This window comes from Trypanosoma brucei, chromosome 10 (genome assembly GCF_000210295.1).
Source record: "Trypanosoma brucei gambiense DAL972 chromosome 10, complete sequence".
NCBI classification, from domain to species: Eukaryota; Euglenozoa; class Kinetoplastea; order Trypanosomatida; family Trypanosomatidae; genus Trypanosoma; species Trypanosoma brucei.
In genome coordinates, this window is record NC_026743.1 from 903421 (window position 1) to 916342 (window position 12922).

General features: G+C 44.3%; 5 protein-coding genes across 5 annotated transcripts; all 5 read right to left on the bottom strand.

The window, feature by feature from the left end:
• Positions 1 to 194: 194 nt before the first annotated feature.
• TbgDal_X4560 (aspartate aminotransferase, putative) lies at positions 195 to 1406 on the bottom strand (the record flags this gene model as incomplete). The annotated part of the gene is made up of 1 exon (XM_011779333.1): positions 195 to 1406. The coding sequence occupies one exon, from the start codon at positions 1404 to 1406 to the stop codon at positions 195 to 197; it is 1212 nt and encodes a 403-aa protein (XP_011777635.1).
• An 890-nt stretch (positions 1407 to 2296) lies between these two features.
• TbgDal_X4570 (hypothetical protein, conserved) lies at positions 2297 to 3763 on the bottom strand (the record flags this gene model as incomplete). Its single annotated transcript, XM_011779334.1, has 1 exon — positions 2297 to 3763. One exon carries the CDS (start codon positions 3761 to 3763, stop codon positions 2297 to 2299), a length of 1467 nt encoding a protein of 488 aa, XP_011777636.1.
• A 2076-nt stretch (positions 3764 to 5839) lies between these two features.
• On the bottom strand, positions 5840 to 6706 carry TbgDal_X4580 (hypothetical protein, conserved; the record flags this gene model as incomplete). Its single annotated transcript, XM_011779335.1, has 1 exon — positions 5840 to 6706. One exon carries the CDS (start codon positions 6704 to 6706, stop codon positions 5840 to 5842), a length of 867 nt encoding a protein of 288 aa, XP_011777637.1.
• A 636-nt stretch (positions 6707 to 7342) lies between these two features.
• TbgDal_X4590 (rRNA dimethyltransferase, putative) lies at positions 7343 to 8746 on the bottom strand (the record flags this gene model as incomplete). Its single annotated transcript, XM_011779336.1, has 1 exon — positions 7343 to 8746. One exon carries the CDS (start codon positions 8744 to 8746, stop codon positions 7343 to 7345), a length of 1404 nt encoding a protein of 467 aa, XP_011777638.1.
• Positions 8747 to 10665: 1919 nt separating this feature from the next.
• TbgDal_X4600 (hypothetical protein, conserved) lies at positions 10666 to 12170 on the bottom strand (the record flags this gene model as incomplete). The annotated part of the gene is given in 2 exon segments (XM_011779337.1): positions 10666 to 12132; positions 12132 to 12170. Coding segments are annotated over 2 exon segments (1506 nt in total).
• Between the last annotated feature and the right edge of the window lie 752 nt (positions 12171 to 12922).

Below are 12922 nucleotides of genomic sequence, written 5' to 3' on the forward strand. Positions count from 1 at the left end.
CATACCTTGAATTGATTACAAACCCTAACCGTATATGATCCCCCCATGCCATACATTTTGCCATGGAGCGATGCTTACGCACTGAGGCACGGTCTATTTGATTACCCGGAAAAGGACCGATGTACACAAACACAGTATAATAAAAACCACAGTAGTGGCATAACCCAATCACCCATCCGACTTGACACACCCCTCTACTTGTTACGGACGTGTCGGACAACATCGTCAATCGACTTGACCAGAAAATCCATTGTTGAGGGCGTTAACGCTGCGAGGTTGGCGCGGCCGACAGGCAGCACAAAAACGCGCTTCTCGCACAACCTTTCGCACTGAGGCCTTGAAAGTCCCATATAAGAGAACATACCCTTCTGGTTGATGATGTGCTCCCAAGTGCCGGGAGTACCGAGTTTCATCAGCCCTTCATAAACACCTTGACGCATGCTTCGAACGCGGTTCACCATCTCCTTGAGTTCCTGCTCCCATTCTGCGCGGAGTTCTTTGTCACTCATCACGAGGTGAGCGATGCGAGCGCCATGTACAGGTGGGGTTGAGTAATAGGAACGGGCGATCACCTCAAGGCGGCTCCGCACGGCCTCCTTCCTTGAAGCATCCGAAACGACAGCAGAAATCACACCAACACGTTCGGCATACAAACCCATGTTCTTGGAAAAGGACTGTGCAAGTAACATTTCCATCCCTCTCTTTGCAAAGTGGCGGATGGCGTAGGCGTCCTCGTCGAGACTGCCGGATGCAAAACCCTGGTAGGCGGAGTCAAAGAAGGGAATCAATTTACGTTCAACAAATACATCGGCGATGGTTGCCCACTGATCTTTGCTTGGATCCACACCAGTGGGGTTATGGGCACATGCGTGCAGCACAATAATACTCCCCTGAGGGGCCACGTTCAGATCTTCAATGAGGCCAACGAAGTCCAGCTCATGGGTGCTGGGACTGTAGTAACGGTATTCACGGATATTTTTGTGGCCCACAATTCCGAATATTGATACGTGGTTTGACCATGTGGGATTTGAAACATACACAGGGGTATCTTCAGGTACAACCTGCCTGAGGAGCGTGGCTCCAAGGCTAAGCGAGCCGGTGCCGCTGAGACCCTGCGAGGCGGCGATACGCTCCAATGGCACCGTATTGCCGTAGGCGAGTTTTACAGCTTCTTCAACAAAGTTAAGAAGACCAGTCATGGGTGGGTACTCTTTATCAAGGCCCATGTCCACAATGCGCCGCTCAGCCTTCCGCACTACTTTTAATGGATACGGCAACCCGTTTTGGTCGCGGTAGGCACCAATAACGAGATCCGCCTTCGGTTCTGGGGCGGCCTTTGCAGCCCTCGCTAGACCAAAGACGGGGTCCAATGGAACGGGTGCTAAGTCCTTAAAGGGCCTGGACATTGCAGATTTCTTGAGCACTGTTACTGTTACTTCCTTTTATTATAAATTCTTTCTCCTTTACCGTATTTTGTTGAGTATAATCGGTTATATTTAAGTTTGTATAAATCTTTAAAAACAAAATCACGTTTCTTGTTCACTTCCTTCGTTGTTGTTGGCACTTCTTTAACAGCACCATTTAACAGATAAAAAAACGAACGTAAGAGGGGAGGAGAGAGAGACAGTTGCAGACCGTACCTGGTGACGCAAGTCAAAAAATTAAATAAACTCGTCAATGCCTTCCCGGTGCGTCTGCCATGTTTGAAGGCATTCGTCGAGCTCCCTTTGTTATTCTTCGGGACCTACACATCCCCCATCTCTTTCCCTTTTACACCCCTTCCACACCTTCACAGCCTGACATAAACGCACCATTGGACGTAAATATAAACGCAAGTACCCACGCATATCCATACAGTCACATATATATCTATACGTATGCAAACCCATGATAATAAAAATCGAACAGCAGCCACCGTTGAAGTAAGCGGATATATATTATATTTATTTATAACCGGAACACCTTCAGCGACAAAATTACCGGGCTGAATGCCCCTAAATTTAACAGAACGAAGCGAACCAAACACAAAAGTCATCCAACAAAAAAAGCGCAAAGCTCTCCCCCTCCACCAAAAACGGCTGCACTGGCAGTTAGGTACAAGCAATTTAGTAACAAATCATAAGGGTGAGTCTCTCGGAACAATGAAAACAAAAAAAAAGTGAGAAAAAAGTCTGTGTGTGTGTGTGTGTGTGTCCGTTTATCGGAGGGAAGCAAATATGTCACAAAGCAAATTGGAAAAATACACGTGCAAACACATGCCCGCCTACCCAATATCCTGAAACGCCAAATAAACCTGTCAGAACGGAAGCTGCAAAGACGGTGCAGGTGAGACACTGCCACCAATATGTGGCGTGGGTAAAAGCGGATGCACAGTCCACAGGTCCGCTGTTACATCAGTCACAGACTGGTACTGCTGTTGCTTCTGTCGTTCGGCGTTTAGTGCCTTCACTTTCGCAATGACATCACAGATGGGTATCGGCCCTTTCGCCACCTGCCACGTTTGTGCTTCCATTGGCTGTAGCAGAAAGGAATCTGTGTTGCTAAAGAACCGAATGGTGTGAAGCTCAGCAATACGAACCGCAGTTACGGGGTCAACGTCCCCAATCACATCCCACCTTTCTTCCATTTTTCCTCCCATTGTGGCCCCAAGATTCATATTTTGGAGAGACTGTGTTGAGTTACGCAGTTTACGGGCTGCCATTTCACTGATGTGGGAAACGAACAACGTTCCCACACCCTGAAAGGTGCCTGCAACATTTTTGTCAATTTTTCGCCGCCTGAAGAAGAATGCTTCCATCATCGCTGTAACAATATCACCAGCTGAATAGCTTTCCCGCTGGTTACTTGGACCCTCTAGTGCCCATGTGTTCGTGTGGTAATCCATCTTCCTGTTTGCGCCTGCAGAAGTGTCCACCGTGCATCCCGTAAAGCTGAAAAGTTGTTTCGCTAACAACGCTGTATCAAAATCTTGCTCAAATTCAAAATTTCCTCCCCCACTAAGAAGAGAAAGTGATCCGGCCAACCCACAGTCCATTGGGAAAGAAGCACTAGTTGACGTAGCAGACAGTGGTTTACTAGGTTGCACGGTGGTAGGACCATTTTCTTGAAAATCCATCCACTCATCATCGTCAACGCCAGGACTGTTATTGTTGGCGCTCCCATAAGTGTTGTTGTTTGTAAAGGTTTGCGCACCGAAGGTATTACCACTTGACGTACCATTGAACGTGATTGAAAGGGGGTCTTTGTGCGATATACCTTCACTAGCGGTATCGCACCGTCCCCAAGCAACCGCCGAGCCCGTTATTCCAACATTCTTGGAAGTTGCTTCGTTTTTCGGTTCTTCTTTCTCAATACCTTGAACCGCCACATTCGACGCGGTTGCTGCCTCGACGGTTTCTCCCCATTCGTCCACCTTTTCACTATGGGCCCCAACCGCCGCTGATGGACGGGCGGAGGCCTCTGAAACGCAAGGTGCACTTTCCACAAAATCACCAAAATCATCACCATCATCCCAATCTCCATTTTCATTCTTACTTTGTTGAGTGTCACCCCACAGTTGCACTGGATCGGAAGTTTCCCCCTTAACGTCAGCGGCCTTACTTTCAGCAGAAACACTATCCAGTGGTGATCCTTGCCATTTGCTAGCCTCAGACTTCGATGGTTCTGAAGTTATTGCAGTGGTTGTCACATCCATTAAATATCCTTCACCACTCCGTGAGGACGATACCTGTGGTTGAGCAAAGAGAATATCATCTTCATTCATTTTTTTCTTATTATTATTATTTTTTTTTCTTAAAAAAAAACCCACACCTGCTCCAGCAAATGTTTGGATAGAAAATGGAGAAGGTAAAAGAAAACCAAGAAAAAAAAATAATAGTAAAATCGATGACGGCTTGTCCCTTCCGCTCGTGTTTTGCACGACCTTTTCCCTTTCTTCTTACTTCCCTTCGCTTATCGCGCCTACAATTTCTTTTAATAAGAGAGCCTACACTTTCCCTTTCCGCTTTCGCTTCAAAGCACAGAAGATGCAAATGAGGAACAAGAAAGTTGAAGTGATGCAGAAATTTTGAATTTGTGCCTTAAAGAAGTGACACAAACAACATACATAAAGACAAAGTGAAATAGTAAACAACCCACCCATACAACCGACTCTACGGTAAACATGCAACAAAAAAAACAACTACAACAACAGCATCAAATAATCAAAATACCCTGAAGGTAAAGGAGCAGATGAGAAAAATAACAATGGGGCATTGGAACAGATAGAGATAACAGTTAAATATATTTATATATCACTCTCGCCGCACCATTTTGATATTTCTCTTTTCTCTTTTACTTCCATTGGCACTTTTTTTTTTTCCTCTGCTACTTTTCGTTTTCTTCATTCAAAAAAAACCCTTATCCATATATCTGTATATTTCTTTATATATTCGTAGCCAAATGAGTAAGTAAGTGGAGCAATGAACCAATAAATCAACTTGTTTCGTGTAACCATTTCTCTTCATTCCCGCAACGCATAAGTTTGAACTACAGGGGAGGGAAAAAGAAAATATGGATGAAGAGAAACTGCAACAAAAGAAAAATTTAAAGAAAAAAAGGACACAAAAGTGCTCAGAGAAGCGACAAGATCCAAAGACGAAACAAGATGAACAGACTCAAAAAAAAAAAACGCAGTCAACAGAACAGCAGCCACACTTATATATGTCCCCTTCACTCATCATCTCGCCTCCCTACATTTCATTCGCTTTATCTTTCTTCTCCCTCATCGTCATCTCAGCGATTGCGCCACACGAGGTAACGCAGTAATAACAACATCAGCAATATCAGTAATATCATCAATAATAATAGTAATAATAGTAATATCAATAATATTAATAATAATAATAATAATGTGTAGAGGAGCTACAAATCACTGGGACGCTGCCAGTGCAGAATGAGAGGAGGAGAGCGGGCGCAGGACGCAAACATATATGAATAAATACACAGGTATATATATATATATATATATATGCACAAATACGTATAAGGTTATATTGATTGATAAAAAAAACTGAAGGAAAACAACAGCGTGAGGGGCCAAAATTGGGCACATACAAGACGAGAAAAAAAAAATCCCCTTTTTAGATTCTTCAGAAAGTAAAAAGAAAAAAAAAGCAAACGAACAGATTAGTCCTTCTCGCATTACTTTGACTCTCCCTTTCTCTCAGCACTCCGGGTGTGTTTCTGCGTTTTTGTTTTATATATGGTTAGCTAAAGGGATAGAAAAGGTTGTGCAAAAAACAAAAGAGAGCAAACAAGACAAAAGAAACATATGAAGAATTCAAACTAATATGTGAATACAGAAAAAGAAAGAAGGGAGGTAATATAATTAAACAAACAAACAAGACGGGGTAAATGGAAGCAAAAAAAAAACACACAAAACAGCAACAGCACTCGCGACAAAATGTGTTGTAAGTTCATATGGTGCCACAAAAGAGGCACACATGGGAAGGAAAAGGAAAATATGTGATAAGATGATTATGATAATTAAAAAAAGAGGGGTTCAGAATTTAATAGGAAACAAAAAGGATGGAAGTAAAAACTCAGCTGCATGATACGCGATTAATCCATTTTTCTAAGCGGCGCCGTATCGAACTGAGCGTTTCCGTTCCGGTCCTTGTCATGTAGCTGTGGCGCACCTCGTAAGCAAGGAATATAAACAACGAATACGGCAGCAACGACGACGACAGCGACATCAACAATAATACAGCCACATAGGCATGAACACGTGAAAAAGAGTAGTAGTAAAAAAAAAAAAATGGAGCTGTAAATAGAAAACAAAGGCGTTTTAAATAGCGTTTTACATAAAAGAGGATTCGTCGTCGCTTACGCCGTACAGGCGGCGGAGCTCACGTATCACCTGCTCTGTTGTCATATGGTCCTCAAATTGTTGATCAACATTCGGTGCGCATGAGCGGGACGTGGGCACAAACTTTGCTACCGCTACCGCAGCTTTTGTCGGGGTTGTCTTTTGTTCCCCAACTGCTTTTGTTCGCGGTTGAATGGTGGCATGGAAAGTGGGTGTTTTAAGAGTACGCCACTTTCGTTGCTGCTTCTCTACTAGTTCTGGTTGTGAATTATGTTTCTGTGGAAAATCCTCGTAGAGTCGCCGGATTTCCTCAGCGAGGTTCATTTTCATTGTTTCCACGTCATTAAAGCTTCCTCCCAATTGTGATGTTGTATTGACACAACTATATACCAACCTTGGTGGCACCCAGTTGCCTCGACAAGTGGTGGTTTCCACGCCGGAAAGCCTCCGCTTACCACAACTGCGTAGTGAAGGCGATGTCAACGATGAAGACGAGGTGGTAACAGTGGTTCCCGTTGCAACGGTGGGGAAAGATGATCTCCGCCCACTTACAGCTTCGGCACCGTCGTCACCTGACGTAGGAGCATCGGAGCCACGTGGAAATTGCACATTACCGTGTAAATTTGAAGCAGGCTGGGGAGAATTCAGTTGAGACCCGGCTCTTGATGCCGCTTCCTGATAAGATTTTCGCCCCTGAGCAGCGTGTTCCGCGAGGTGAGCAACCGCATCCCTGAGGCGGCGCTTCCGTTCCTTCCACCAGGAGTCTAAAACCAGTTCACGGTCCGCCTTCACTTGTTTTTCCATCATCCGTAGCGCTTCCGAGACGCGTGGACCCACGGAGACTTTATTGCCTCCCATTGTGGTACCACCTTGGATCCAATAACTTTCGTCTCCGCAACTTTAAGGAAAGGCACGTGTTTTTGTCCGCTATTCCACCCAACTTGGCGCACCCAATGCCCGCTGTCTAAATGTAATGCGAGAAAAAAACAAGCAAGATAATACTTATGCACGTCCCCCTACTATATATGTAAATGCAAATGTATGTACCTGTTTTAGATGAGTCTCCTACGTTTATTCTCCTATATTATATATTATATATAAATATATATTCTCCTATATTATGAATATATATATATATATATATATATATAATTCCCCTTGTGGTTGATAGTTACCTCCCTGTGCCCCTACGTATGTTGCTTGAATTTCTTCGCTGCAGTAGAGGAACCGTACTGATCTTAGACGGTTACTTCGCGCGCTCAGCACCCGTTAACAGCACACGAGCGCACAAACTCCTAATCAAAAAAGGAAGGGGGAAATATTAAGGGAACCCAACCTTGCGCAGTAACAAACGAAACGGAGAAAATCGTTTACACAAAACAGCAATGAGGCAAGTTTTTTAAAAAAACAAAGGGGATAATATTGTTTATTTAAGTTTAATATACAGAATGGCACACTTACACGATATAGCCGATTCACCATATGATTCAGCATTTAGGTCCCTGAGCCATACGCTTGTTGGGAGGACGCCTCAAGAAACCGATGCCATAAGGTTGCCAACTTACACACCTCCTCCGCAGTTAAATCAAGCACAGTCAATGCGCCATCTGTACGCAACTCCTGCAACATATACTGGGCAACTTCAGGAGGCACATGTTGCTGCAATGCTTTATAAACTGTCATGCCTCGCTGCCCAGGGCGCATCAACAAGTCCGTGAAGTGTATGAGTGTTGCCGCATCGAGCCCCGGTAATAATGGCACAGCACGAGGTTGAAGGGTAACTAGTGCCCCAAGAACCGCAGTTTTTGGATAATACGTCATTTCTCGAAATGTCCGCAGTAGTTGTGTGTGAAAAAAGCACTGACACAATACAGAGAGCCGAGAAAAGTGAATAGAACCCGCTGGGGCGATGATACACTCCGCAACCTCCTGCTGCGTGAAAACATGTAACGGAACGCGACCGAACACAAAAAGGTTTTGTTTACGCGAGCAGTCGACAGCATAACGCATCAGAAGTTCAGTTATGATGTTAAAAGGGAGATTTGCTATCACTTCAAGTTTTGCATCGCCATCTGACCACCATCTGTCGGATACCTCAAATGCAGCCGACTCAGAAGAGAATGCACAACCAAAAACATCTGAACTCGGCGCCGCAGAACCGCTGTTTTGTCCACTAGCCGTGTCGTGGTTAAAAGCTGCATATTTTCCGAATCGCTTTCGAAGAATCTTCTCCCGTTGTACGTTCCGCAGTGGAGCATCCTCGCAGTAAAAATCGTCCGTGCAGCAGCCACTGTCCTTAGTACCGCTACTGCATGCTTCCCCACCATCGCTTTTATTCCCGTCGCTACTCGCACGCTCACGTGCATCTGCCGCTGGCTTCCGACGGTGCTGCTGCGCAAATCCTGCATAAAGCGATTCCACTATTTCCAATTCATTAATACGAAGCACATCACCATTCGTCCACTGGAACTTGCCACTTGTGTATTGCCGTATCTGCTCGAGATGACCGTTAAATCGTTCATCCTGTTCAATACCCAACACACCAACACACGGCCGAGTTAACAGGCTACGAGTCAAAGCCCCCGCACCAGGGCCCAGTTCCAACAACAACTTGTCCGGCGTGCGTAGCGTTGTGCGACTAAGCAGCGCTGCTACCTGGTGTGTAAGCTTCAGGTTCAAAATGAAGCGCTGGCCATACTTGGCAAGGTAACCGGCGTGCGGTACTTTGAAAAGTTGTTTAAGGCCCTCCGCCTTTACGCGTGGCCCTCCGGGGCACCGCAGCGGCGGAAGAGGTGGTGCTGCGGCATCCGTACTTGGTTTACTGACGCCTCTCCTGGAGTATAATAAAGCAGCAGACGCAGAAGTCACTTGCGACCGGTTGAGGAATCGACGAGACATAAGCGATAGAGTGAATGCAAAAAATAAAACCGATGAAAACTAACAAATTCCCTCGCCCACAGCACTATGGGAACAGGTGTGAAGAATACAAGAGAGCACCGAAACAAGAAATGACAGAAGAAAATAAGGGAAATATATACGTCAAATGAGTTTTTTTCTTTAAAAAGAAAACTGCCGCCGATGTCGGGGTGCCACTCAAAGGAGGCGCAGTCATGCGCGCAAACATAAATACAAGGGAAGTACGAGCGGGTGGCAACCGAGCACAAGCGTAATTAGGAAATGTCATGGTGCAAGTAGGCAGGACCCCCTAACCCACTGACACAACTTCCTGAAATTTTACCGCTTAAGCAGAAGAGCCCCCAGATTTCCCCCCCTTTCTTATAACCCTTCAATATAACACACATACGCATATCTCGCTTCCCATGCTCTTACCAAACCACAACACCAAAACATCACAGAAAGCGGCAAATATTATTTTTATCGATATTATATGATGCCGGTGGAAGGCACACTGTTGAAAAATCTCTACAGTTGCCATTATTCAAAGTTTGTCAGTTAATCTCAATAACAACAAAAGAAAAAGTTATGACGCGTCTGAAGGCTAAACTGCAAGTTACTGCACCCGAAGCGACTTTACCGCACTCACATAAATCACACATACACGGAGAAATATATGTTTATAAACATACAACGACACCGTCAACATTGGCGACAACAACAACGACAAAAGAGAGATGGATGTGGAAAAATACAATGCTATTTTGCTAACTGAAGTTGTGTATATCAAAGCAACTGGCTCACTTCAAAACACTCATGATCACAAAAAGAGGAATAGACAAGGTGAAGATATGGAAGAAAAAGCAAATCAAACAACCGAAAAAAAAAGATAATTGCGCTACTGTAAACAAACAAATGAAAAATATAGAAAAAAAAATGTGCGTATTCATAGTAAAAAGGAGAAGAAGGGAATGAAAAGAGAGCTACTCGCGAAAGTAAGGCGGAAAGAAAAAAAAAAGAGCCAGCTGTGATAAATGTTAAGTCACGCACAAACTGTAGTATGTCGCAGTGGTGTGCCTTCCATTCCTCGAATGTGCATGGACGGAGAGAACAACAAAAAGGTTTGAGAGCGTCAGTATTGACAAAAAAAGGGAAAAAAAGAAAAAATGATCAGTGATAATGATACTAATAATAAGAATAATGAAGAAGAGGAGTGGAGACAAACTCACTTTGATGTTGCCCCTGACGTCCGCGTCGAATTCTCCATCTTAACTTTCCCATTTATCAAAAATTATTATTAATGATAATAGAAAATGAATAAGTGAATGCACATTCACATTCACTCTATGCCCGATGCTCACAACACACGCCACAAACACTTTAAAAATGTGTATTTTTCTTCCTTCCGATGTCAACCATTCATCAGGGTCCCTTGAGGCGTCATCCCATCAATGAAGAGAGCAAAAGTAACCCCCTCCCCCGCAAAAAAAAAAGATAAAAAATATCAAAAGAAAAAAAAAGAGTAAATAGTCCCCGCGCACAACAAAAAGGAAGTAGGAAGACAACATGTTCGCTACTTCTTTCCACTTTGTGTTTTGCTCTTCTGTCTTCACATCCACCGCCATCATGACACCTCTCCTCCATCACACGAAAACAACCAAACGACAAAAAAAACATCAGAAAAGCGAATCGCTGGCACTTGCCAAGTGGAACAAAAGTACAAATCCCGTTCTTTGGGGAGTAAATATTGGTTTCAGAAGGAGGAAAATAACAACCAAGACGAACAAACAAATATGGAATTCATATGAACAAAGAAAGAAGAAAAGGAATGATAAATCAACAAACTTTAGATGTCGATGTTACGCTCCTCCATTTATCTATCGTATTTTCATATTCCTTTATCTTCATTATCATTTCGCACGTCAGGTACCACAGCCGCACTGACTCTTACTTGGGTTGTTGGTATTTGTTGTGCCGAACACTAAGAAAAAGACCACTTCCGATATGTTCAGCTGACCGCGTAATTTTTTAGTATTAGGATCAACAAGGAACAGCTCCCTCACCCGCTGACGTACAAAGAAAATAAATATTTCACGCAGCGTGTCATTCTCATAGAATACCCTAATCTTCTTTGGTGGTCTATCGCCAAGCGCGTCTCGTACGGTGAGTTGTGTGTTGTAAACTCCATTATCTTCAATCCGCACAATATCACTGCGGCCAATGGCATCAACGACAACATCGTTTTCTGACACCACAGCGATACAATCAATATTGTGCAGCAGTAGCAGACGTAGGGCATCCAGAAATGGAGTCTCTAATGTTACGCTAATAGGTGTCTTACGATGCTGTCCAAGTTGAGGAACAAAACGAAATGGTACGTCAGTAATCGCCTTATACGGCCCTACGCTTGCGTAGCTGCCAAAGTCAACTGGATTCTCCCGCCCCTCATTTAGTACGGGGTCGTGTAAATTACGCACATGAAGAGGAAGTGTTACACCTCCCCTCGAAAACTCGGAGTTGCTGGCGACTACACTGTCAATGAAGGGACGGTATCCGGACACGGCTTCTAACGCACTCGGCCCCCCAGTACCTTCTGCGTAATCCGACGCCTCCCGACTCGTGATGGAGGAACTCATCGCCGTGTCTGCACTGACCCCGCGAGGGCCAGATCCCTGTGACTCCACAGAAAGAAAAAGCGCCCCCAAGTATGATAGAATTTGCTGAAGGTCGAGTAACGCCTTTACGTTAAAGTCCTCACTTTCCTTTTCTACAAGAACGACAATACGTTTCGCTTTATTGTTCATTATCTGAGCCAAGCATTCACTCACTGATGTCTCTGATGTACATGTAATAAGTGGCGGAACAGGGGAAAGCGAACACAACCTATCAAATGAGTTTGCCAGTGTTTCTGCCTCAGTTGCACCTGCGTTCACAGTGCCACTGGGTTTATAGTTTCTGACCTTTTCGCGCCAATACCGAATGGTGTACTGGGGAACTCGTTCCGCCTCATCGGGATGATCGCTACAGTACAGCAATATTTCAATATAATCTGTGGAGCTCAAGACCCCACAGACGGCGCATTCCTCCCTGTCCCACAAGACGCAAGCGGCGAGCCCTCTCTCCTGCGCGGCGATAAATGCAGTCGTTAGTTCAACATCCACATCAAGTAGCACAACTTGGGTGGATGTTCCGAGAACTTCGTAGCATCTGCAGCGGGAGAGTAACTCCCTTACAGGATTCGCCAGTTGTTTACACTCATCATCAGTAGGGAAATACCCCACTTGTTGACTGGTCCTGTGACCATGCGATTCCGGTCCAAAGTTATTACTGGTGATACTGGAGGCAGCGACGGCGACACTGTTGCGGCGAGACTCAGAACTTGCAGCTATGTACGCTGCGGGGGTATCAAATAAATGGTCAGAGACATAGCTTCTTCCCCTCCGCACTGTATCCTTCTCTTTGTTTTCTTTGTATCGTTTTATTTTGTAATGTACTTTTTTTTTATTTCTTACTTTTAATGCTTCCCTCAAAGTGAATCCTTACCTTATTCGCCTTTCCCCCCTTTGTTACTTTACAAGCTCTTACTCACCCCCAACGTGACCAATGTTCTACACTTGCTTATCTCCGCTAATCTTATTTTCACTTATTTCCCTTTCAAAGTACTAAGGAATGTATATAGACCCTACCGTTCCTTTGTTCAAAACAGGTGAAGAACGTTTTTGCTTTTAATCCCGTTTTTCTCCTCAGCTAAACTACACAGGAAAATACGCGGAAAAGGAAATAGGAGAAGAAAACATGAAATGAAATGGAATGAACAAATGAATCCATAGTAAACCAGTTAAAATTAACAACAGTAGCAACACTTTTTTTTCTATTATAATTGTCCCTTGCAGGTTGATCCCTTCACTTCTCACCCCGTCATCAAATTCAGCCCCTTTTGGAGTTGCTGAAGCGCGAGGGAAATAAATACGTGGAATCACACTGAAGTGGTTATCAATATTACGGCAGTAACATTGATGCCACCGACGATGAGTGTTGGTCGACGGGAAGACGCTTCGTTCCCCTCTCTCCCCCTATACTCACATATATTAACATCTTCCCCTCTTTTGCACGTGTGGGTGCTGTTTATTTTTTTTATTTTTGTGTCGACCTGATTTCAAAGGATTGGTTCATTTTAAT